Raw genomic sequence first — 25,708 nt, forward strand, 5'->3', positions numbered from 1 at the left:
GGCATCTGAGCCAATCAGGGACTTAGGCCCCTCTCCGTGTATCACATAATGCACCGGGGAGGGGCCTAAGATCCAGTGTCATCGTCGATGGAGGAGGAGCAGGAGTTTTCTGTATCTCCTGCTCACAACTTTTAAGGTATGGGGCAGGGGGGCCTGGAGGGGAAGTGGGTGCCTTCAAGGCACGAGGGAGTGGGCATCCCTCCTGCCTTTTTTTTTTTTGGAGGGGGGGAGTGGACTCTTTCGTGACAGGAGGGAATGGGCATCAATCACTTGGCTATTTTGCATGGGGTTTTACTAATTTGCATGGGTCAGATCGGAAAACACGCGGTGGGCAGTTTTGTGCATCAGGTGCCCCCACCAACATGGCACCCGGGGTGGACTGCACCCTCACCCCCCTTACTACACCACTTGCTCCACTCCTCCTCAACAATTCCCCACTGAGAAAGTGCCACTTACCTTTGTCTCAGAAACTTCCCCCAGAGCCACTCCCCTTCATCTCATCAACTCCTCCCAAAGGGAGGGCTGTCCCTTTATCTCACTAACTCTACCCAGAAGTACCCCCAAGAGGAAAAGACACTGCCCATTTTCTTAGCAGCTTCCCCATGAGGAAGGGTTGCTCTGCTCACATGACAGGGCACTAACCTCCTTCAATTTGTCCATCTCATTCTGTAACACTTGTTTTCCAAGCTCCAGTTCAACGAGCCTCTGCCGCAAATCTTCATTCTCCTCTTCCAGATTAATTCTCTTCTTCTCCACAACCTCTAACTCATTGTGGAGACGAATAGAGACATCTTTGGCCACCTGCAAAATAACAACCAGGGCACTAATAAAAGGTTCAGCTTGTCAACTCACTGTTATGCAGACCATCTTGTTAAGCATAATTCTCAAAATTTTTCCCTCAGATACCCTAGGAGTTACCCATGGGGATTGAATATTGCCCTTTGTGAGTAAAAGTACTCACAGGCCTGGAAGCCCTTCATATGTTTAACAAATATCTTCTAAATTTTAAATAAAAAGATAATCCTTTAAACTAAAGGCACTGCTATTTTAAAAGAGAAGCAAAGTTAACATCTAGATGTAAATAAAGATCAAATGGAGCTGTGACATTTTGCAAATGGACAAAAAAAAGTGTTTCTTGATCTTCATGATCTCAAAACCTGATGCATAATATGTTTTTGATGGTTCTGTGAAAGATTTTGCAACCCATAAAGACTTTGGTTTTCTCTTCAACCAATATTGGAATGTTGAACTATCACAACATTAAGAAGGTTACTATATATACTCGAATATAACCCGACCCAAATATAAACTGAGGCAACTTTTTCCCCTCCCCAAAAAGGTTGATTTTAATATAAACCGAGAGAGTCAATATTCAAATGCAGTGCCCTGCGAGGCTCTGCACCCAGCCCCACCTCCCTCCCTGTCTGGCTCTGCACCCTGTTCTTCCTCCCTCCCTGCTCTGCATTCATCCCCCTCCCTTACTTTCTCGCCTATCCTGTCAGTCTCTGCATTCATCCCCCCTCCCTCCCTGCCAGGATCTGCATCCAGCCCCCTCCTTCACTCCCAGTCTCTGCACTCAGCCCCCCTTTTTCCCCACCCTGAAAGGTTCTGCACCCAGCCTTCTTCCCTGTCTGGCTCTGCATCCAGCCCCCCTCCTTCCCTGCCCTGAAAGGTTCTGTACCCTGTCCCCCTCCCTCCTAATGCCTTACAGGCCTCCACCGGGCCTGCCATAACTCCTGGTGGTCCAGCAGTGGGTTGGGACATAAAGGTCCATCTCGCCTCCTGTCCTGGCAGACTCTTTACCTCCTTCCACTGTCCCCGCATACCTTTCGAATCCCTGGTAGTCCAGCAGTGAACCGCAGAGGGAGTGACCAGAGCCACTAGCTGATTGGCTGCTGCAAGTTCAAAGTCAACTGGGGCAGGAGACGGAACGGATCCCTCCTGTCCCACCAGGTCTTACAACAGATCCGGCAGATGCCTGCAACAGGTTCAGGGGGAGTTCAGCACTGACCCGAATATACACCGAGATCCCCATTATTAGGCCATTTTTTGGGCCCAAAAATCTTGGTTTATATTTAAGTATATATGGTAATTTTATAAAGATGTTTTCAGCAAAGAATGCCTCTTACAAATTTACCCAAACAAAAAAACTACATATGATGACAAGACTCATACTTTTACATGACCTCCATGTAGGTATTTTGGGTGCATGGTCAGAATTGTGATTTAGATAAGTACATAAATGTGCACAAACCTTTACACCTGCTCCTGAGCAAGTATAAAGATCTGTAATGCTATTTTAGCCATGAAGACATAAATGCCCATCTGGGTTTAAAAATAGGCTCGTTCTTGCCCTCTCAACCTAGATGCCCTGCTGCAAAATTACCCTCTATATAATTTTTTCTAAAGTTGCACTAATGGTTAAAGCACTGGGCTAAAAATGAGGAAAGAGCTAAGGTTCAATTCCCACTAATGTTCCGAGCGACTTTGGCCAAGTCATTTAACCCCCCATTGTTTCAGGTACAAACTTAGGGTCTGACCCCAAAAGCATATTAGGGTTTGTGCACTGGTTGGCTCAGATTTAGCAACAATTTTCAGGGTGCACAATTCCCACACAAGTTTTGCATAGACACTAGCACAAAGCCCATTTAAATGAATGCTAATGAAACACAGATGCAAGGAAGTATGCAGAAGACCAAAAGGGAGATCTTAACTCCAAGGCTTTAATTAATGCAAGGTCTGAGGCGATGTAAAAAGTTAGCTCAGTCTTCTGCAGCCAGGATTATGTCTCTCTTGACGGCAGGTTATACAGGCTCCCAACTTGTTCTGAGTTCCATAAGGAGCAACAGTGAGAAAAAAGAACAGAGGGCGACATGTTCCTAAACAAAAAGCATAGAGGCTACTAAACTGCATGCACATCTCCCGGGAGGGGGGGGGGGGGCTCTTATAATGGAACTTAGCAAGTAAAATGGATAATTATTGGATTGTGGGTTCAGCATTGCCTTAATAATGAATATGACTGTTGAGCAGACTCAAGTCTTTATCTGCCATATTACATACAGATCTAAGCACAAACAATTATATCACCACCCGGACTTGCATTTGAATATATTTGCACATGTACCAGAATTTACCCTTAAACATGATCATAGTATCCATCATTTGTATAAATCTCCACATCATTAACTGGTTCTCTTTCTAAAGGGAGGGGGGGGCTGTTTTCATTTACTTAAGGCTAGCACTGTACATAAAAAAATGCATCTTGCAGCACTGGACACTTACTCCTCTGTCAACATTTTGGCACTGGTGCAATGCACTCCATGCTTTAATGTTATGGGAGGCTTGTGATGCTTGTCTTACGGTTAAATGTAAAAAGTGGTTTTGGCTAATTTTGAAACCTAATATATACAAAATCTTTCCCCACATGTGCATAGTCTGGCCCTTAATGATATGCAATTATGATTGTAAGTATTTAATGGGATACTACATGTGTGATTATCTGGAGCAGTGGAGTCAGTAGATAAATCCTTCGACTCCAACTCCTCAGTTTCTGGTACCCACGACTCCGACTCCACAGCCCCTGTTTTGAAATCAGGGCTGCAGAGTCAGTAGATAAATCCTTCGACTCCAACTCCTCTGTTTCTGATATCCACTACTCCGACTCCGACTCCAGGTAATCAAAATTGTCCCGACTCCAACTCCACAGCCCTGGTTTTATCTATATGTTTTGAAATCAGGGCTGTGGAGTCAGTAGATAAATCCTTCGACTCCAACTCCTCTGTTTCTGATATCCACGACTCCGACTCCGACTCCAAGTAATCAAAATTGTCCCGACTCCGACTCCGACTCCACAGCCTTGGTTTTATCTATATGTTTTGAAATCAGGGCTGTGGAGTCAGTAGATAAATCCTTCGACTCCAACTCCTCTGTTTCTGATACCCACGACTCTGACTCCGACTCCAGGTAATCAAAATTGTCCCGACTCCGACTCCACAGCCCTGGTTGTGGGGGAAGAGGAATTGAGTGTTTTTGGTACATTTTGATTCTGTAAATGATAGAGGGGCACTATACGTGTCAAAGCTCCCTGCCTTCCTTCAACTACTGTACTGTACCTTTTGGGGGCTGGGTTATTGTTCTTATTGGTCTCTTGTTTATTCAATTGTTTTGTTCTGATATATAAAAATTTAATACTAAAGCATTTAAATTAAATCTGTAACAGTTGCTCCCCATGACAAATTCAACAATCCAACTAGCAGGTTTTGAGCCAGGTCACTGCTGAACATCTGACAAATCTTAAGAAAATTTTAGTTTTCAGTGTGTCAACAATTTTTATCGACCACTGACCCTTGCAGGTCATTTGTACCAGTAGAATATTTCAATAATGGCTCAAGAGCAACTTAACAAATTAAGGATAGATTTTAGCTTGAAAATCAATTTTGGCAATATGAAATTGGATATATTTTGGTTGACTGTTGCAGATTAGTTTCCCCAATTATCTCAAATAATAACGAAATTTTAAATTTTTTCATTATTCTCATTATCTGACCTGTTTGAGTTAAACTAATCAATTCTGACTTACACAGGAAAGCAAGTAAGGTCAGGGGAGCAAGTGCTTCACTTTCACCATCACCGTTTCCTGCCACGATAAGTAAACTCATATTTTAATCCGACACTTTTGTTTATATTATACTACTACTGTTTTCTGGTGGCAAGGCATGTATGTATTTGATGAGAGAGGAAGGAGTAGGCGATGTGCCCCAGCTTTGTTTTGTTCTCTTTTTTTATTTTAATGTTTCATGGAAAGAATAAGGTTGGGGGATAAGAGCATTCACAAACGTCAAAGCAAATAGCTGATCTTTTTGAGTAATAAAGAGAATTATCTTCTATGAAAATGCATCTTCTGGAGGCTGGAGAGAAGACAAAGGAGACACTGGAATAGTGGTTATCCTTCGGAGAAATATGACCCAAATGTAGAGAGCAAATGAAAAATACCAAGGCAGCTGCATAAGAGTACTGGAGCTGCTGCCCAACGGCTCAATTCTCACACAAAAAGCCCCTTTCAGTGGAAACTCCTTGCTAACGGCCAAACCAACAGAGGCTTTTTTTTTTCTTTTCTTTCCTGCATTCCAAGGCAGGGTACATCATCTACAGCCAACCCTCTCACAAGCCCGGCAAAGAGATGATGAAACTGCGTGAAATACAAGAGCAACGCCGCTATTCCCCTTGTGATGAAATGAGACACCAAAGAGTTGTCATCCCTCCCTCTAGGAACAAGGCTGAAGGCAAGAATACCTCACCCGACTGACCACATCCTTCCATGTATGTGTGACACATCCAACTAACAGGCAAAAACGAGGATTCTGGATTTGTCCTTTTGTCATTCTGTTATTTTTATAAGTAAATTACTATACCAGGAGAGAGAATCTATGTTGGAACTAGGAGAAACATTAAATATTTAAATGTGGTTTGTTCCTTTTGAAGCTCCAGAGAGTCACTGCCACATGGTAAGAGGGTTTATATTTCACTGAAAATGCAATGTAAACACACAACTCTACACTATCAGCAATAAAATTTCCCTCTACAAATGGTTTCAGGACCTAGGAAATATTGGGAAAAAGCTTATACGGTCAGATACAGTGATGGAACTGCATTGCTCAGAAAACTGCACTTACCAGACAAAAAGCCTGAATGTGCATAGTTCATCTAGGTAGGACAAAGGATGTCCGAGTCAGAATGTGCACAATTTACTAAGTACACTCCTCCCTCCGTATTAGTGGTTTCAGCAATCGCGGTTTTGTTTATTCGCGATTTTTAGCATGCTGACTCCCCCCCCCCCAATTACATCATTTCCTAGCGTGCACAGAGAAAATTGGTGCTTCCCAGCATGCACAGAGAAAATCGCAGGGCCCCCTAGAGAGAAATTGTGGAGAGAGAGGTGAGAGGCGGGGGCACACGAATTGACTCCAGAGGGCAGGGGAAGGGCTTGCGGTCGGGCATGCAGTGCAGTATCCTTTAACACAGAGGCTGGAACAGACTGGGATAGTCTGAAATGACTAGAAAGATCGAATTGTCAGTGGCTGCTTTTGGGGAAGGGTAAGGAAGAGAGGCTGTAGTTGTGCTGAGAAATGCTGAAGGATCTTGATAGGTGGAGGGGAGTACATTTGCTCCATGTCGCTCTGATTATGAGCCATAGAGCAGCTGAAGGTATTGGAAAGAGGGTTGGGAGAGAGGAGGGCAGGGTAACTCCAAGGATCCCGGCGCTCACTGTATATTGATGAACCCCTCCGGGTTCCAACCAGTTATTCGAGGTTTTTCTGTGTTCACAGGTATGTTAATCCTCTATCACTGTGAATACGGAGGGAGAAGTGTAATTTATAAAAGGCTTGAAGAACACAGAGACATTTGTAAAATATGTAAAAGAACCTGGCAATATGCACAGTGGAAACAACCACTGTACAAAGGAGCACTTTAAAAAAAAGGTCCATCAATTGGTTTTGAATGGTATCAAGGTTCGCGAGTCAAAGCTGCATTTTACTAAACTGCATGCTCAACAAAGCCAATGATGGAGCCAACCTAGTCCTAGAAAACACACATTTTTAGATTTTTAGAAGTGGATCTCACAAACCAGCCAGACAATATTTATCCCACCGTGGTCTGTACTACAGAAAATGACCCAGGCCCAAACACCGAAAACCCAGCTCACCGGCAGTTGCCCTTTGACCACCCCAGCAGTAAAAAACGAACATGCTGTAGCAGTCTCCCTGGATTTTTGGCCAAACTATGTGGTTATTTGCCACTGAAAATCTGGAGATCACCTACCTAGTCAGTGGGAAATAACTGAGTAGGAGCCCACCGAATGTTGGTTCACACAGTGGTAAGCGACACCAGGAAATATTTCTTCACCAAGAGAGTGGTTGATCCTTGGAACGAGCTCCCGGTGCAGGTGATCGAGGCAAACAGCGTGCAAGAATTTAAGAGCAAATGGGATGCCCATCTGGGATCCCTAGGATAGTAGACTTGGGGGTGGGTCAGTAGAGTGGGCAGACCTGATGGGCTATGGCCCTTCTCTGCCGTCATCTTCTATGTTTCTAATTGTCTTCTCATTCACTCCTATGAACCCTTGGTTCAAATCAGCAGTTGCATCAGAGTACGTGTAAATACTGACATCCAATATCTACATTTTTAAAGATGTCTGTGTATTATTATTGCAAAATTAGAAATGCACATCTACTTCTCAGGCCCACCGAAACAAGCAGTACAAGCCCCTTTGAAAACTGTGCATGCTGTGGACAGATTTAAGTAGCTTTCTTAAAATTGCCCACTGCTCTTGAGGAATTGATATTCTGCTTGTCCTGGGAGAACTGTGTTTCTCTCCACTATGCTCACTGGAGGTTACTCCATTCACCCACCTACCTTTCCATTAATAAATATTTTCTGATATCAGTGCCTGTATCCATTGTGTTCAGTATGGAGATATTTTACTGTGTCTGATTATTAAATTACTATATATACTTGTCATTTTCAGAACCGATTACTGCAATAATGTTATTCTGAGCTGCCATGGAAGGCACTGCATGTTTTGCAATTAGGTTAAAATGCTGCTGCCTGGATTCCTGCAGCGTGCTGCTAAGGGGATGTATCATTACAGTGCTCACAAGTCTCCACTGACTTTCAGATGCTTTTAACAAACAATTTAAAATTCTAACCCTCGTCTCCCCCCTCCCAAAATAACAATCAAGTCCGTCTTATCTGTACTCTTCTCCTCCACTACCAATTCTAGACTCCATCCCTTCTTTCTTGCTATGCCCTATGCCTGGGAACAGGCTGCCAGAGTCTAGCAGTATTCAAAATCCAAGTTAAAAGCCCATTTTTTTTTTAACTTTCAACTCTTAACTCCCACTCACTGTCAGATACTTATATCCATTGTATCATTCCTTCTGCCAGAAACTCCCCAACCCTGAGATGTCTGTCACTCTATTGCAGTGTTTTTCAACCGCTGTTCCGCGGCACACTAGTGTGCCGCGAGATGTTGCCTGGTGTGCCGCAGGGCCGCCATCAGGGCAGTACTACCAGTCCTGCATTCAGGGGCCCGGAGCTGACAGGGGGCCCGAGGCAGGGGCGCCAGTAGCTCGCCAAGGCAAAGTGAGTCGATCACCCAGGACTCACTTTGTCTTGGCGATCTAATCTATCGAGCCGATAAGTCTTCTTCTCCCCGACGTCAATTCTGCAGTCGGAGAGGAAGTTCGGGCCAGCCAATCGCTGCCTGGCTGGGCGGAACTTCCTCTCCGATTGCAGAATTGACGTCAGGGAGAGCATGCGTCGGCGTCGGCTTTGGGGCCTGTTATCCATTGGTGGGTCCTGTTCCCCGATGGCAGCAGCAGTGGCAGTGGCTTGGGGAACGGCAGGGAGAAAGAAAGAAAGGGGACAGGCAGGGAAACAGAAGGAAAGAAGAGAAACAGAAAAAAAGAAAGAAAGGTCAGGGAGAGAGGAAGAAAAAGTTGGGGGAGGGAATGAGGTGTGGAGGAGAGAAAGCATACAGGCTGATAGAAGGGAAGAAAGATTGGATGCACAGTCAGAAGAAGAAGAAAGTGCAACCAGAAATCACCAGACAAGGTAGGAAAAATGATTTTATTTTAAATTTAGCAAAGTGGAGGCAGTATTACCACAGTTTTCAAAGGAATTTGCCCAAATAACTTAATAGCCTGAATGATTTGTGGGTTCTCCTATGTCTGGTTGTGGTAGTTAGGATTAGTCGGTTGTTCAGGTAGGCTGGGCTGTCTCCGTTTATGGTTTTAAATAGTAGGCAGTACAATCCTCCCCTTCCTACGTCTTAGCTTAATTTGCACCTCACCAACAGATTGTAACTTAAGATCTGAATTTGTGAATTCCCCTCTCCCCCCTAGATATCACTGATTATTTGTAAACCACATAGATGTCTTTACTTATTTACTTTTAAGGACAGTTATTTTTCAATGTATTTATGTGTACAAAAATATGGTAAGTATTTCTGTGATACTTTTAAAACCAAATGAAGGTTTAGTTATAGGACAAAGCATTTATGTGAACAAAGAGGATGTAGGAGAGTCTATAAGTCTATGTTGTACTGTTATTACTTATTTTCTATGTTGCTTTGTAGACCTTAGAGGTGGTATATACATTTTTAAATAAATTTACAGTACTTGTGAAATTTGCACAGATAACCTTCTGCAGATCCGAGATGTTAAGTGGTAGAGTTGCTTTATTTATTTACTGCCTTTATGAAGACATTCACCCAAGGCAGTGTACAACAAGTACAATTCAACATAAAGACTACAATTTTGTTAACAGCATAATAGTAGTAAAATGACCAAATATAAACATAAATACAATGAATGAGGTAAAGTCAAAATCAGTGAACTGAAACTTAATAGGACGACCATGAAACAGTTTAAACAATATACTTATAATAGCACTGAAATTCAAATAAAAGAGATATGCCAGCATAAGAACATAAGGATTGCCATGCTAGGACAGACCAAAGGTCTATCAAACCCAGTATCATAGAACATAAGAAATATGATGGCACATAAAGGCCAAATGGCCCATTCGCAGTAGCCATTATCTCTTCCTCTCTCTAAGAGATCCCACACATGCCTATCCCATGCCTTCTTGAATTCAGACACAGTCTCTGTCTCCACCACCTCTTCCGGGAGACTTTTCCACTATTTCCTTAAATTACTCCACAGCCTATCACCTCTTAACTTCATCCAATGCCCTCTCATTGCAGAGCTTCCTTTCAAATGAGACTCGACTCAAGACTCCATCCTTTTTATATCTTCCTGAAGTCGCAGCCTCCAGAATTGTACACAATATTCTAAATGAGGTCTCAACAGAGTCTTATACAGGGGCATCAATACTTCCTTTTTCATACTGACCATACCTCTCCCTATGCACCTTAGCAGCCTTCTAGATTTCAGTCACCTTTTCAACCTGTTTGGCCACCTTAAGATCATCACATACAATCACGCCCAAGTCCTGCCCTTCTGTCTTGAATATAAGTTCTTCACCCCCCAAAACCCTACCATTCCTTCAGGTTTTTGTTGCCCAAATGCACGATCTTGCATTTCTTAGCATTAAATTTTAGCTGCCAAATTTCAGATCATTCTTCATGCTTCGCTAGGTCTTTCTTTGCAGATTTTGGTATCATCCGCAAAGAGACAAATCTTACCTGACAGCCCTTCAGCAAGAACAGAACCTCGAGGCACACCACTGGTTAACATCCCTTTCCTCAGAGTGATCTCCACTGACCACTACCCTATGTTGTCTTCCACTCAACCAGTTCTGACTCAGCACATCACTTTGGGGCCCATTCTGAGGGCACTCAGTTTATTTCTTAGTTGCCTATGTGGAACACTGTCAAAGGCTTTGCTAAAATCTAAATACTAATATAAACCAGAGAACAAATTCATATCAAGTTATGTTGGATTACCAGACCTCAAATACCCAAGGCACTACTTAACTGATTTTTCATGCCCTTACTGGGGTGGTAAACTCATCATTGGTCTTGGTAAAGTGACTTGTGCTATGAAAATTTATTAAATATTTATAATATCAATTTTCAATAAATATAAAGTGCAATGGGTGCTTAAAGTGCTTAAAAAAGGAGAGCACTTATCTAAATACACCACATCTAGTGCACTCCCTCTATCCAATTCTCTAGTCACCCAGTCAAAGAAATTGATCAGATTTGTCTGACAAGACCTGCCTCTAGTAAATCTATGTTGCCTTCGGTCCTGTAATCCACCAGATTCCAGAAACTTCACCATTCTGTGTTTTAAAAGCGTTTCCATTAATTTGCTTACCACAGAAGTCAGACTTACTGGCCTGTTTCCAATAGTGGGCCAACCCAGGTCCCAAGTAGGAAAACAGATTTTATGCTGCTTATGAAACATCTAATAAGCACACATCACAACATTTAAATAACAGAGATAGGACGCTAACATTTTTCTACAATACAGCTTATCCTATAGCCGAGGGGCCAAGTACAGACAAGATGGGTGGTACAGTCCGTTGGGATAAACAGATGGGAGGCTAAACTCAGTTAAGTTAATCATACAGTTAAATAAAATATATAGAATGGATTTTAGTCACACTAAAAGTAAATTTGAGCATGTATCTGTTTTTGTCAAAACTTCATTGGCTTCCAATAATTTCCAGGGTACACTTCAAATGGGCCTGTTTAAAATTTAAGATTTTGTTTGGCATTTTTCCTTCACTAATCCCTTTGTCATGGAATGCTAAAACATCTGGCATAATCAGATCTACACAAAAACTCAAATTGTCTTTCCCCTCACTGAAAGGCATTGCCTTCATTGGCAAATTAGGGAAATCTTTATGTTTCAAAGTATCTGATCTATGGAATAATTTTCCTTTACAGTTGCGGGACTTGGGTTCTTTTCAATTATTTCGTAAACATCTGAAGACTTGGTTATTTTCAAAACTGTAAAACCTCTTTTTCCTCTACGAATTCCACAGTTTATTTTTTCTTTCCCTTTTGCTTTATTAATTCAATTGTAAACCGTGTCGAGCTCTATTCCTATAGAGAAGATGCAGTTTATAAGGTTAAGGTTTAGTTTAGAGCAGGGATCTCAAAGTCCCTCCTTGAGGGCAGCAATCCAGTCGGGTTTTCAGGATTTCCCCAGTGAAATCATTGAAAGCAGTGCATGCACATAGATCTCATGCATATTCATTGGGGAAATCCTGAAAACCTGACTGGATTGCGGCCCTCAAGGAGGGACTTTGAGACCTCTGGTTTAGAGCATGTGTAGCAAGCTTGTCCTAGTGCAGAATGAGTGTACAGTCAATCACCCTATGTATTAAAGGCTTGGGTGAAAAGTCAGGCTTTTTCATCTGTTTACTGAAGTAGGAGGTAGTCTGGAGTTAGATGTAGCCCCTCTGGGAGTAAATTCCTTATATCTTTAGCAAAGATGGTCTGAATTTTTCCTTTCTCTTGGGTTCTACTCCAGCTGGAACTCCCTATAAGCCAAGATTTTCAAGATCCGCTCCAGCTCTTTCTCAGCCACATAGTCAAGTGTATAGACAGTCATTCCAAAAGGGATACTACTGGCTGTACACCATGACTCGGGCATATTTTTATGCAATAAAAATGTGCTTATGTTTTTGTTTCTGTCGGTCCATCTGTCTGTGACATGAATGTCAAAGATAAGCAAGCAAACTAGAAAACATAAGAGCTGGTATGCCACATTAGAGGAAAGAAAACAATTCTAGCTGGCAGAAAATCAAGGTGGCACCAGCCAAAGAAAACAGCAGTGGCTCAAACAGCAGCACAACTGGCTTAGCATGTAAATGCAAGGGGCATTTCCTGGGTGGGACCAGCAGAGCACTGTAGGTTACATGTATCAATGCCACTTTTACTGCTATTGACATGGTTAACCTACACTAGTAATATGAGTCTATCGTGGAATCTTGGCAAGCAGATGCTGTTATTGAATTAACACTCAGTGCCCTCCATCCATCTGGGCTCTTAACTTGTGGTGCTCCATTATGCAGAGTTGCCTCCCATATGCTGTCTTAGCCTAAATGAAGGTCCGGAAAACAGATTGGCAAGCGGTCTGCAATTTCCAAAAGGAATGAAGGTGACAGAGCAGATACAATAGTAAGAACACAGACTTTATTGAAAAACAGATTTTAAAAGTAAAACTGTGCTTATTTAAAAAAAATTTTTTTTTAGAAATCAGTTATCAATATGGTGGATAGAACACAGAAAACTATCAAACAAATTTTTAAAAAATAAGGGCACTGTTATTTTTAAAATTTGTCACTAAGATCTTCTGTTTATTTGCTCCAACGCCTCCGTTCCTAGAAGGGCAATATGAAAACACTAATGTACAACTTCGTTATATCATTCTGATCGGATTCACGGCACATAGTAAACTCCAAGAGTTTTTGTCCAAAGAGTACACTTCTGTCTTTGGAATAAGAGGACTCCCGGGTATAAGGGAGTTTTGATCTCTTCCACGCTATCAAACAAAATTCCACGCTATTTTCTAACAAAATTTTCTTTAAAATTTTTAGAGGTTCTGGATGCTATTGAGACTTGCTTATACTGATCCTTAGGTAAAGTACTAATTATTTCCCAAAGTGCTATGAGCAGACACCAGAAAAACAACACAACACATTTGCATGGTAATACATAATTTTCCAGGTCTGTACACACTCTCGTCTCCTCTTTCAATAGAGGATTTTAAACTATGCACACACATCTTATCTTGTGCAGCACCATGCAATGCTATATAAATACTATACATGAATACAAGTCCCATCAGTGCATACAGACATAGTAACAGCTGCATTTTGAAGGACACTCCAGACACACTATAGAGGTAGCTTTATAAAATTTTTGTGTGTATGTGTGTTACATTTACACCTACTTCCATTCTAGCTGCTTTAATCGGAAATTTTATCTTGAAAAATCAGGCTTGCTTGACTTTCCAACCTAGGCAACCTGCTATAAATTACTTTTTATAAGATCAGTGTCACAAAGCTTGCAACAGTCCACAGATATTTAGCAGTAACAAAAAAAAAATGCCACAGGAGCAGTGGGAACTGGGTGTGTGAGCTGCGACCTTAGGAATTGCTTGGCAGTGATCGGTGCTGAGTCAGCAAACCCATCCCTCAAAGAAAGAGAGAAGCGTCTGATGCACTGGCTTTATTCTCCATACTCAGCTCTCATTCAGCCCTTTCCGTGGCAGTTCTGTTGAGCAAACAGGCTGAGGGATTCTCCTCCATGGGAAGAATAGAGCCCCCCCCCCCCCCCAACCTGGGAAGAACAGAAGGAGGATCAAAGGGATCAAATAGCTCTAATGCATCCATTAAGCTGAAGATAACATAACCAGAGAAGAGCACCCAGCAAAATAGAAAAAAGGAACATCGTATCAGCGTTAATAGCAGACAAGGCTCAGGAAGGCGTGCTTAGTAATAATCCGCAGCTGGTGTCTGGGGGTTAATACACTCTCTGAGATGACAGCTCTTTATCATTTTAATGTAAGGCCTCTATTTAAGGAGATGGGGGGAAGGAAGGCTATTATTGTCCTTGATGGGATGAAGGTTCTTAAGTCTGGTTGGAGCATTCTCAGTTACACCCACCAATTTTACCCTCCCAGAATGAGTTTGGTGTTACAAGCCCGAGTTAAACTTTCAGACCACATTAAAAATAATGTTTCTGATTAAACAGATAGTTCAGGAGTGCAGTAGTACCAGGCAGTGGCTGAGAACCCGGGAAGCCCGAGTTCAAATCCTTGCGGCCCTGGGTGAGTCACGTAACTCTCCACAGCCTCAGGTACAAACTTGGATTGTAAATCCTCCGAGGACAGGAAAATACCTGCTGGATTGTACCTGACTGTAAACTGCTTTCAGTTGCAACTGAGAAAAAAGCTCAACTAAATCCAAATCTCTCATTCTGTTACTTAAGAAGGGATAAACATTTTCATTGGAAGGCGTGTATCCTGATAACCCATTACGTGCCCAAATCCTCCCAATGTGTCAGTTATGGAAAGGAAAATCCAGTATTGCCGTTATATCAATCTATATGGCAAGATCAATGGAACTTGAACACAGAGCAGCAGATTATTTCTCCATTCATTCCTGAAAACTGTCTTTTGTATGACTGAAACTGAGCTGCTGCTTGGTAATATTTTGGATGGGATGGAGGGAAGGGAGATAAGAGTTTGTGTCGCAATAGCACGTCATTAGGGGCAGTGGTAACTTGGAAGTGGTGTTTTTTGTATTGCATGTTTTTGTTTATCTACTCATTCTAATGTACTAGAAAGAAATATAGAAACTTGTTGGCAGATAAAGGCCAAAAGCCCATCCGGGGTAACCATTATCTCTTCTTCTCTCTAAGAGATTCCACATGCCTGTCCCACACTTTCTTGAATTCAGACAGTCTTTGCCTCCACCACCGCTTCCATGGAGGGAGTGCGGGTTGAGTTGGGGAATTGTCTTTCTATGGAAAACCTTGTTTCAATCTGTAATCTACGGGCTGTGTAAAGGAAAAGTTATATATTCAGCTGTTTGGTTTTTTTTCTTTGAACTTAACCTGCAGCTAGGCAATGCCTTTCATTCAATGCATCTCAGTAACTGTCAGTCAGCCACCTCAGGACGAGCCTCAGACTATGCCAGCACGTACTCTGCAGGTTGCCTTACAAAGAAAACCCAAATTGAAAAGATGTCTTTTGCTGGTCTGGTTATCAGGCAAAAGCTGCAGACATTCAGGCAGCATGAGTAAGAATTCTTAATACTATAATTACTGCACATTGGTAAAAACCACAAAGAACTCGCTTCATCATTTTGTGGTTTTTGCTGCTACACAGATCCAACTCCCAAAAGCTGAGAGAAGTCACATAGCAGCAGTAGTACTGTATATAGCATTTAAACTGCTGGTCACCAGTGCACAGAAGCACTTTTCTCTTGATTATCTCCATGCTTATTGAACATGGAAAATGGCTCCCATAAAACTGCATGACTAATGAGATGGTGCATACATAGCTGTTCCCAGGGGCAATGTTTAGATGGAGTGCACACAGTTTTCCCTTGTTTACAGAAGGTGTAAATTTGTGCAGTACTGGGGGTCATTGTAGGAGCCTGTTTTATAAATGCAGGTTGCTTTTACAGATTAAGCCAAAAAATAGGTACTTTTTCTTTACATTTTTGTAGATGCCTTGTTATAAAATTATCCTTTACGTTTTCAGCAGTCTGTACTGCAATGAAGCATGTACTGAGCAGCATCTCAAAAATATAACTGCTGTGCCAGGCTCCAGAAGTTGAATTCATCCTGGAATAAGTGCTTCTAATACTGGTTGTAGGGCATCAGACTGAAGTAATTTAACTCAAAGTAGGTTGAACTTTTCTATGTTGGAAACCTCTGATTTGAGAATCAATTTTAGAAAAAAAAAATGCATTATTTAAATGCAATATTACATCAGCTCAAATTTAACACTTGAACAAAACTGCTCAGCAAGCACACACAGATATAAAAAAAAATAAACCAAACCAATTTAAATGCAAATTAAGGCCCCCTTTTATCAAACCGTGTTAGGGTTTTCCATTGCCGGCCACTGCGGTAAAAAGCTCTGATGCTCACAGGAATTCTATGACTGTCTAAGCTTTCACCGCAGCGAACGACGATTAAAAAAAACAACCCCTAACGCAACTTGATAAAAGGGGGCCTAAAACCTTAAAAACAGATATAAAAAAGAAACCACATATTTCTTAGCAGATATTACTGGGCAAAAGGTTCCACGAGATTAGGTGCTGCACAAGAAAAGGCCCTTTGGCTGGACCTCCAGAGACAACAGATTTCACAACAGCCTCTTTCTTTGCCTGCCAGACCTACAATGGACAAATTTCCATGAAACAATCTGAAAGGATTATAACAAAGTTCAATAGGAGAATTCCCAAACGTTCCGAATTTACCACAACACTCGGAATGATTCTTCTCCTTTAATCTCACAGAAAGACTAAGTAGAGAAACAGAACATAAGAACGTTTTCCATACATTACAAAATGCAGTATATCGAGCACAAACAAACCATAAATAAGAACAGATCAAAGGTCGGGGCAGGAAAATTTGTCCCTGTGTCATTCTCTAGTCTAAGTCCTGGTGTGTAATTTAAGCATGGATCGCCTGATATTCAGTAATACTGTGCACGTCTTTAGCAAATGCCCCTCCCACGGCCACACCCCCTTCTGAGCTGCACACTATAAGATTTGCACATGGATCTTTATAGAACAGGGGTCAGCAAGACACAAGCACAATTCAAATTACTGCCACTTCACAGCAATTAGTGGTCCTGATTGGCTCATTAGCCAATTTAGTTAAGCATGCATCTCAGGACAGTGTGCAATCTCGCATGCCATTTATAGAACTGTTCATTATATATGGAAAACGGTTTATAAATGAGTATACTAATCTAAATTAGCATGGTCCTTACCTTCACATCCTGCTCTAGGCTACGAATGAGCTCTCCATCTACTTGGCCCGTCTGGGCCACGCGCAGGCTCCGTCTCTCAGCTTTGCGCAAGCGGTACTGCAGGATGCGGCAAGTCTTATTAGCCTGGTCCAGCTGCTGCCGGAGCTCCTGTAGCTGGTACACATCTTCTTCCATGTACACATCCCTCATCTCCAGTATTTCTGACCGCAGCTCTTCAATTTCATCCTACAGGACATAAGAAATACAGTTCAGAACTGCAAACTGAGACACAAGGAAAACACAAGGCTAGCACCCTTTGAGATGAGACAGCTCGGGACCACTGCACAGAATTCTAGCACAGTTTCATGCCTCAAGAGACAGAACGGCTCAAGACATTTACAAAGAATTCTCCTCCTCCGGGCTCGAATGCTCAGGTGTCTGGAACAGGGCTACAAACACTCACCTCTAGCTATGAATGCCATTCACTGGCTTATTTATGTAGTCATTTATCTAGTCCGTCCTCCCAAAGGAGCCCAGAACGGTTGTACATCAGCCCCAGAAGTTCTCACATTAAAAAGCTGGGAGTCTGAACTCGTTTCATGCATCAATATATTTGATGCTCAGGTACCTTTATTTAAAAAAAAGAAAAAGGTTCCACCCCTGACAATATAGTAATGCAAATTCTAGAGATCCGATACACATCAAAAATGAATAATATTATATGGAGTGTGTATGGTTCATATATTTCTACTTGGTGTATTTTCTAGGTTGATATGTTCAAACACTCTGTCTTACCCATGTGCTTTACACCCATCCTCACTGAAAACTTTGTGTATACCTTCCACTTGTATCTTGCTATAGGTTTAAAGTATGCCCATCACTTGCACCTGTTTTTCAAACAGGTAGATTTTTATTGGAAAATAGGAAAGATGTGAAAATTCCATTTCTGTGTAGTTTTCCTCTAATAACATAGATATGCTCTTAAAACACCATCTCTCAATGCAGCTAAAACTATGCCTGTTATAGGGAAGACGAATATCAGATATTCTGTTAATATTGTAAAATGCTTTAGTCACATAAATAAGTCTCCAGGGAAACTTGAGAGACATCGATTATCAATGTTTTACACTGCAGGCCTAAGTACTTTAGCATCTGAAATCTGGAAAATTCAATTGGTGGGAATGTTTAAATTAATACTTTACGCACCAACAATTTTGCTGTTACTGCTCCTTCTCTCTGGAATTTATTGCCTATATATCTTCGTAACGAATCAGATATAAAACAATTTAAAACAGGATTAAAGACATTTTTATTCCGAGACGCTTTTGGTTAAAATGCCCTTTTAAGGGCCAAGTTTATAATTAAATCTTAATTTTTATTAATCATTTTTTACCTAACCTATTGTTTTAGCCATTTATGTTCTGCCTATCCTATATCAATTGTAGTTCTTCCCCATCTGTCCCTTTGTTGCCGTATGTCTGTGCAAGTCACTTGTTTTCCCTGTTTTAATATACGTCTCAATGTAACTGTTTAACTTGTTTTTATGTAATTTTATCATGTTAATCGCTTAAAAATTAGATTAAGCGGTCAAACAAATATTTTAATAAACTTGAAACTTGAAGATCTTACTTTTTCAACAATACTGAGGGCTGTTTGACTGCAGCTTAATAATTTATTAGTCAAGATGTCTATATTGCAATTAATACCCAAGCTTAGATTTTAAGGACAACTGGTTGTTTTATGTTTTGGTCTTGATATTCTAAAGTTTGCTTTATTTTGTATTTTTAACTGTGAATGTTTTCTGCTTTCTGCTTAGAATGTCTAGATATAGCAGAATTGAAATAAATAAAATGATGTTTCAGAATCACCAACTACTGGTTCTTTTTAAAATTCTTTATTCATTTTTAAAACTTCCAATAAGTGCAATACTGTATAAGATAAAATCAACTATTCTTAAACTTTAGCCTAAGGGGTAATATGACACATTGTGGCAGCATATTCACTCCTGGGGAAGAGCTTTTTGGTCTTGGCTGCATTTTTGCTCAAGTATAATTTAGGAATATTATTTTATCTTCTATTTTGCACCCTCAAGTATCCCGGCTGCTATTACAAAATCAAGAAGAAACTTTGGAACTGACAGTGTGTAGGGAAAATGAGAAATTCCTAATATTGGGGCGTTGAGTTAAAAACTCAGTGTCGGAGGAAAAAAGGAAAACACACTATTCTCTGCTTCATCTCAACAAAGTTTGGACACTTATCCCTTTATAATTACCCTATAAATCAGTGGTTCCCAAACCCTGTCCTGGGGGACCCCCAGCCAGTCAGGTTTTCAAGATATCCCTAATGAATATGCATGAGAGAGATTTGTGTATAATGGAAGCGACAGGTATGCAAATCTCTCTCATGCATATTCATTAGGGATATCTTGAAAACCCGACTGGCTGGGGGTCCCCCAGGAAAGGGTTTGGGAACCACTGCTATAAATTAATACAATGAAAGCTCATTCGATGGGCCATTTGGTCTTTATCTGTCATCATGTTTCTTTGTTATTTCCTAGAACTTCATGACTGGTGGACTACAATGTTTATGAAATAAAACAATTTAAAAATAAATTTCATGGATACGATTCAGTTGATGTGTAAATTGACTGCCATGCGGCGGATGCGCATGGAGCCTTATAGGATGGTATGGTCTGGTTATGTTGCTTGGAGGTCTTCCTCACTCCACAAGAGCTTAGTATTGGATTAGGAGGGTAGGGGGGTGGGATGGGGGGGGGAAGGGGATGTATTGAGATTTGGATTGTTTTACCATATGATGAATGATATGACTGCTGTATTTCGCTAAAGGATATTTGTTTAGATGAGAAGCTATGACTTTTGGCAGTATGTGCTTTATGATGTTATGATGGTGTTTTCTTTTGTATTTTATATTTTCAAAATTAATAAAAATGTATTTAAAAAAAAAAATAAATAAATAAATAAATTTCATAGTTAATTCTGCCTGATGCTAGCGAAGTTTGTACAAAATTTCATATGTGCAGGTTAATGCATTAATATTGACTAACGTCCCTAGACATTCTTGCTATTATAAACAGTACAACAAAGGCATTGAAATATAATTAACAGAAAAAGCCTTTTTACGAGTGAATGGGTTTTGGTTTCAGATGGAAATGGAGACGTCTTGTTTCCAATTGAAATCCCTTCAGAATAGGCTGCAGGCTACGGAAACCTTTTAGTGACCAGACCCATTGTTAATTTTTTGAGGTTTGGGAAGGAGTGTTTATATTAAATGTTTCTATATTGTTTTCTTTAGTAGAGAAGAGATTCATATTTAGTAAATATTTTCATTGTCCATAAAAAGTTATTAAACAAAAAAGATGACGACGACCAAGTTTTAAGCATAATAAAGCACCGCCACTAAAGCAGCATGACTTAAACAAGCCAAGAGCAAGAGACAATAAGAGTGACAATTGGGAGGGTAAAGGGGCATGGCTGTGGGCTCTATAGAATTGGGGGGGGGGGGGGGGATTGCCAATTCAAAATACGTTACCTCTGCGGTGGTTCATGTTTTATTGATGCATTTGCTTTGTAACATTAAATTTCTAATAAAAATTTAGAGAGAAAAAAAGGGTGACAATTGCTGATAATGGCCTGGCAGTGGCAAAGATCTAGCCCTACACACAGGAATAAGGCAAGCATTTTGGATCAGAGCAGTGAATTTAAAAAATGAGACACCCGTGTGGATAAATAACCTTTTGTGGGTGGGACAGATGGTGCTAATGAGGCAGCTGATGCTCCTGGTTCTTTGAAAAGTGCACTAATATACAGAATATGGGTCCCTCCTTTGGTATAAAGTGGTTTATCTGTTTGTTTAAAATAATCTTTGCCTGCAGTACCTTTCTTTCTAGCGATTGACGCGTTTTTTACTGCAGATTTGTTGAATTTTCTTTTTTGTCCTACTCCTATTTGAGAAGTGCCAAGCATGACTGAGGACCTCCCAAATAGATCCTATTACAACAGTTGCCTCAAAACACAGATATTTAACCTCTCTAGACCAGATTCCCAAGTTGGTCCTGGTTTTCAGGATATCCACAATGAATATATTTGAGATTGATTTGCATACAATGTTGGCAGTATAGGTAAATCAAACTTATGCGTTTTCACCGTGGATATCCTGAAAACCTGACTGGCAAGGGGATACTCCAGAACTGACTCGGGAAACACTGCTCTAGACCAAAAAGATGAGAGGCAAGCTGCTCTCTTTGTTTCCATCTGCCTTCTCCTCTTACCTTGAAGATAGAGCCTTCAGGGCTGCTGCACTTTGTTATCAAGGGAAATTTGCATCATGTCTGTGTTATCCCTTTCCCTGTGTCTACAAACAGATGCTGGAAATTTTACCAAGAGTTGTGATAAAATAACACTATCTAGCCTTGAGACAGAGAAGCATCAAGAAAAGCGCTCTTGAAAATATTGCCAAGATGATTTTGGCCTTTTCCAAATCCAATATAAAGAAGGTGAAGCATATGATAAATATTAATGCCTCTCTGACATATAGACAACATCCTTAATCATGTATCAAGACCTAGTATCACAGATTTGGACCAACAGCTTAAGCTATCAGAGGACTAATTAAGGATAGACTATTATCACATGATCAGCCGTAGAGTTTGAAACATTTTTCTGGGACATGCTTGCCAGAAATTAAGCATGCTTGCCATCTTGTATAATGGCTAGGGAAATATACACTCCCTTCCCAAATGGGAATCTTATGTTGCCAAAATGCCTTCAATGCTTCTTCCACGCATCCTACCCCACAACAGCTAAGTGAAAATATATATTTCAGAAATCCTTAGAAAATGAAATAAAAAAGAAAAAGATGGAATAGCTTGACTGGATACTTGTCTACCCACAGGGAATCTATGATCATCCTAAATATTTTAAGCTCCGGTGTAACCAATGTCCTTCAAAAGTCTGCATTAAGTGAAATAACCTCGCCCCGTATTAAACTGTACTGACGATGATAAGATAAATTTGGCAGTTCTGCCTGGTTCCCTCTGCTGAGTCGTGCATTTCAAAACAGACCAAAGTATTGTATGAGGACGAAACACTTGATACAAATTCTGGGACAAAATTGTGAAAAGGCAAAAATCAGGGTACAGATTTAAAAGAATTGCAAAGTTTTGGAATAATCGTTGTACCACGGTCCGGACAATTATTAAGATGTGGAAGGTGCCAGGCATCACTAAGACTTTGACATATCTTTAAACTGGAGGACTGAGCATGTTGAAGAGCGAGTAGTAAAGCAACCAAGAGGCCAATGAAAACATTAAGAGATCTTCAGGCTTCCCAGTCTGGTCAAAATGTGCATGCGACGACACTATCCCAAGCACTCCACAATCAGGCTTATGTAGAGAAGTAAGAAGAGAGCCATTGCTCAAGAACACCCATCTTGAATCCCATCTGAACTATGCAAAGGATCACAAAGTTTCACAATCTGACAAAACTAAAATGTAAAGTTTTGGCTTGAATGCAAGCATTATCTCTGGCACACACCTAACATAAACCAGGGAACCATTATCTGTACTGTGAAGCTTGGCAATGGCAGCATCATATCATGGGATGTTTCTCTGGGATTAGGGCACATGTCAAGACAATGAGCGAAGTACTGAAAAGTCCTTGAGGAAAACTTGCTGCCTTCTGCAAAAAAGCTGAAACTGGAATGACGTTCACCTTTCAACATGATAACCGGAAGAACACAGCTAAAACAATATAGCTCAGAAATAAAGAAATTAATCTCCTGGACTGAGTCTGTAAGAGCCTCTGTCTTGGTCCATTCAAAAACTATATGGCTTGAAAGTTCAGGAAAGGGAAAGACCACCTAAGTTAATCAAAAGACAAACACATGATGCATAAATAAATTGGATGTAATTTTGGGTAGCAAGCATTTTTATTGAGAGTCCTTAAATAAGAACACTATGCAAGAAAAAATAAAAGATTATAATGCCTCCTTAGAAATCATATACAGCAAAAAATTTAAATCACCATGGGAAGAGATACCACCGATAGAAGATCAAAGATGCCACAGTGACTACAAAAATTCAAAAGATCAGCATGAAGCATGCTTCATAAGTCACGTGCTCTACTGACAAATTGAGGGTTTGGTACAATTTGGCTAATGATAGTTTCTCTAATGGTCAACTGCTCTAATGACAAATGGTCTAAGGATACAATTTGTCTAAAGACCAATTGGTCCAATAGACAATTGGTCTAAAAATTAAAATCATCATGATGAAGATTTGAAGTCATACATTAGTCATGTAGCAGATCCCATTTTTAGTCACTAATGAGAAAATGGACAACAGGTATATGTAAGTCTATAAAATTAACATTTTCCATAAAGTTTGTGTGCTAATCTTTAATTTCTGAAAATTAAAAAGACTGAAATCTGTATCTTGATGTAGGGGGGGTTTTTTTCCCCTTACAAATAACACTGATTTTTGCATCAATAACCTGCCTCCCCGTTTGTTTAGACCAGGGGTTTTGAACCCAATGCTCAGGACATCCCTAGCCATTAAAGTTTTCAGGAAACCTACAGCGCATATGAATGAGAGAAATGTGCATGCAGATTCACGGAGGATATCCTGAAATCTTGTCTTATTAGGTTTGTCCCAAGATCTGGGTTGAGAGCACCTGGGTTAGACCAAACTGTCTTTAACATCAACTGACCTGTTGTGCATTTTAGAGCAATTGTCCATTACACAAACTGTCAGGGAGCTGCAAATTGAAACTAACATCAAAAGTACTAACAGCAGCAGGTTATTGCTATTACAACACCACCAACCAAAGCCGACACAGGAAAGTTCTAAAGCCACTTATTTCAGAATCTCATATGGCATCATAAAAAGCAGAATAAGGAAGCACACAGAAGAAAACAGAAAAGCAACATGGCATGACCTGAATCAACAACCAAAACACAAAAATCAGTTGTTCAGTCAAAACCATGGTGGTTGCAATCCCGGGATAGTTGCACCTTGTGTGAGTTGCCCAGTGGCACCCCTGTCAACCCACCCACTTCACCACCCCTAATCAGAATAGGTAGTGAGCTGGGAGCAATTTTTGCACCCTCCCGTGACCCTTGGTATGGTGCTGCTCCTTGCAAAATGTGAAGCAACATCCTTAGAGCTGCCACCTAATCACCTCCTCAGCTAACACGCTGCTGGTGCCAATAAATCAGGGATCTCAAAATCCCTCCTCGAGGGCCGCAATCCAGTTGGGTTTTCAGGATTTCCCCAATGAATATGCATTGAAAGCAGTGCTTGCACATAGATCTCATGCATATTCATTGGGGAAATCTTGAAAACCCGACTGGATTGTGGCCCTCAAGGAGCGACTTTGAGACCCCTGCAATAAATGGAGACAGACTCAATGTGATCAGATATTGAAGCAATATCATGGCAAGAAAGGAGAGCAGTTGATGAGAAACAACAGTGGGTCAGACCAAAGGTCCATCAAGCCTGGCCAAAACCCAGAGAGTAGCAAGCTGATGCAAGAAAGCTTTTTTTCTGGATTGCACTGGGAAGTGAGGCAACTTGTCATTGGTGCAGGGCTAGTTCAGGGGCATTCCCTTCTTTGGCAGCTTGGGCCCCCCCTAGCGGTACTACCATGAAACTACGGCTCCGTGCCCCACCCGCTAGACCGGATTTCTCTAGAGGCCACCAAAATGACGCCCCCAAGTGGCCACGTCCTGCTCTGCAAAAGGGCCAACGCGACCCTCTTCGCGGCCTAAACGGATGACTGCGAAGGAGCGAGGCGGGGGGGGGGGGCATCCCCTCCCCCTCCCCCTCCCCCGGTGGCAGCCGTGCAAAGGGGTGTTGGGCTCACCTTCAGGTCCTCGTTGTCGCCGCGCAGCCCCCGCAGCTCGCGCTCCAGCGGCCCCTCGTTGGGCTCGGACGGGCGGGGGTGGTCGGAGCCGCTGTCCGGGGCCCGGTCGGCCGGCCCTCCCCCTCCCCTCATGCCGGCGGGCCGGGGCTTGGGAGCCGCCTTGGGTCGGGCCGGGGAGGGGGCGCGGAGCTTCGGGCAGCCCAGCTCGGCCGCCTCCATCCCCCCCTCCGCTCGCACCGTCTCCCTCGTTGTCTGTCAGCAGCAGCAGCAGCAGCGCCTGAGACAAAAGGCAGAAGACGAGGACGAGGACGAGGGAGGAAGAAAAACATCCCGAGAGCAACAGCGACCCCACGAGCAGCGCCCGAGAGCTCCAGCCGCCGCCACGCGCACACCCCGAAAGGGCGGGAAACGCCCCCGCCCCCCCCCCTCACTGCTATACACAGAGGCAGTAGGAAGCCTGTGTTCCCCCCCCCCTCATATCATCTGTAGACATAGGGGAACCAGGAAACTCCCCCCCTCACTGCTATATACTGAGGCAGTAGGAAGTCTATGTGTCCCCCCCTATCATCTGTAGACATAGGGGAACCAGGAAACTCCCCCCCCCTCACTGCTATATACTGAGGCAGTAGGAAGTCTATGTGTCCCCCCCTATCATCTGTAGACATAGGGGAACCAGGAAACTCCCCCCCTCACTGCTATATACTGAGGCAGTAGGAAGTCTATGTGTCCCCCCCTATCATCTGTAGACATAGGGGAACCAGGAAACTCCCCCCCCCCTCACTGCTATATACTGAGGCAGTAGGAAGTCTATGTGTCCCCCCCTATCATCTGTAGACATAGGGGAACCAGGAAACTCCC

At 41.9% G+C, this 25,708-nt stretch overlaps 1 protein-coding gene across 4 annotated transcripts in view; it reads right to left on the minus strand.

Annotated features, from left to right (window-relative positions):
• Positions 1–25,246, minus strand: part of SOGA1 (suppressor of glucose, autophagy associated 1) — a 119,351-nt gene extending 94,105 nt beyond the window's left edge. For 3 of the 4 annotated variants that reach the window (XM_033962977.1, XM_033962978.1, XM_033962976.1), the window contains exons 1-3: positions 24,851–25,245; positions 16,992–17,216; positions 643–801 (exon numbers count right to left, since the gene is read on the minus strand). In XM_033962977.1, coding sequence (XP_033818868.1) covers positions 643–801; positions 16,992–17,216; positions 24,851–25,069 — 603 coding nt within the window. In that variant the 5' untranslated portion in view covers positions 25,070–25,245. Of the gene's footprint in view, positions 1–642; positions 802–16,991; positions 17,217–24,850 lie in introns of all 4 variants that reach the window. The other variant, XM_033962979.1, reaches the window with a different exon arrangement.
• Between the last annotated feature and the right edge of the window lie 462 nt (positions 25,247–25,708).

This window comes from Geotrypetes seraphini, chromosome 11 (assembly GCF_902459505.1).
Source record: "Geotrypetes seraphini chromosome 11, aGeoSer1.1, whole genome shotgun sequence".
Taxonomy (NCBI): Eukaryota; Metazoa; Chordata; class Amphibia; order Gymnophiona; family Dermophiidae; genus Geotrypetes; species Geotrypetes seraphini.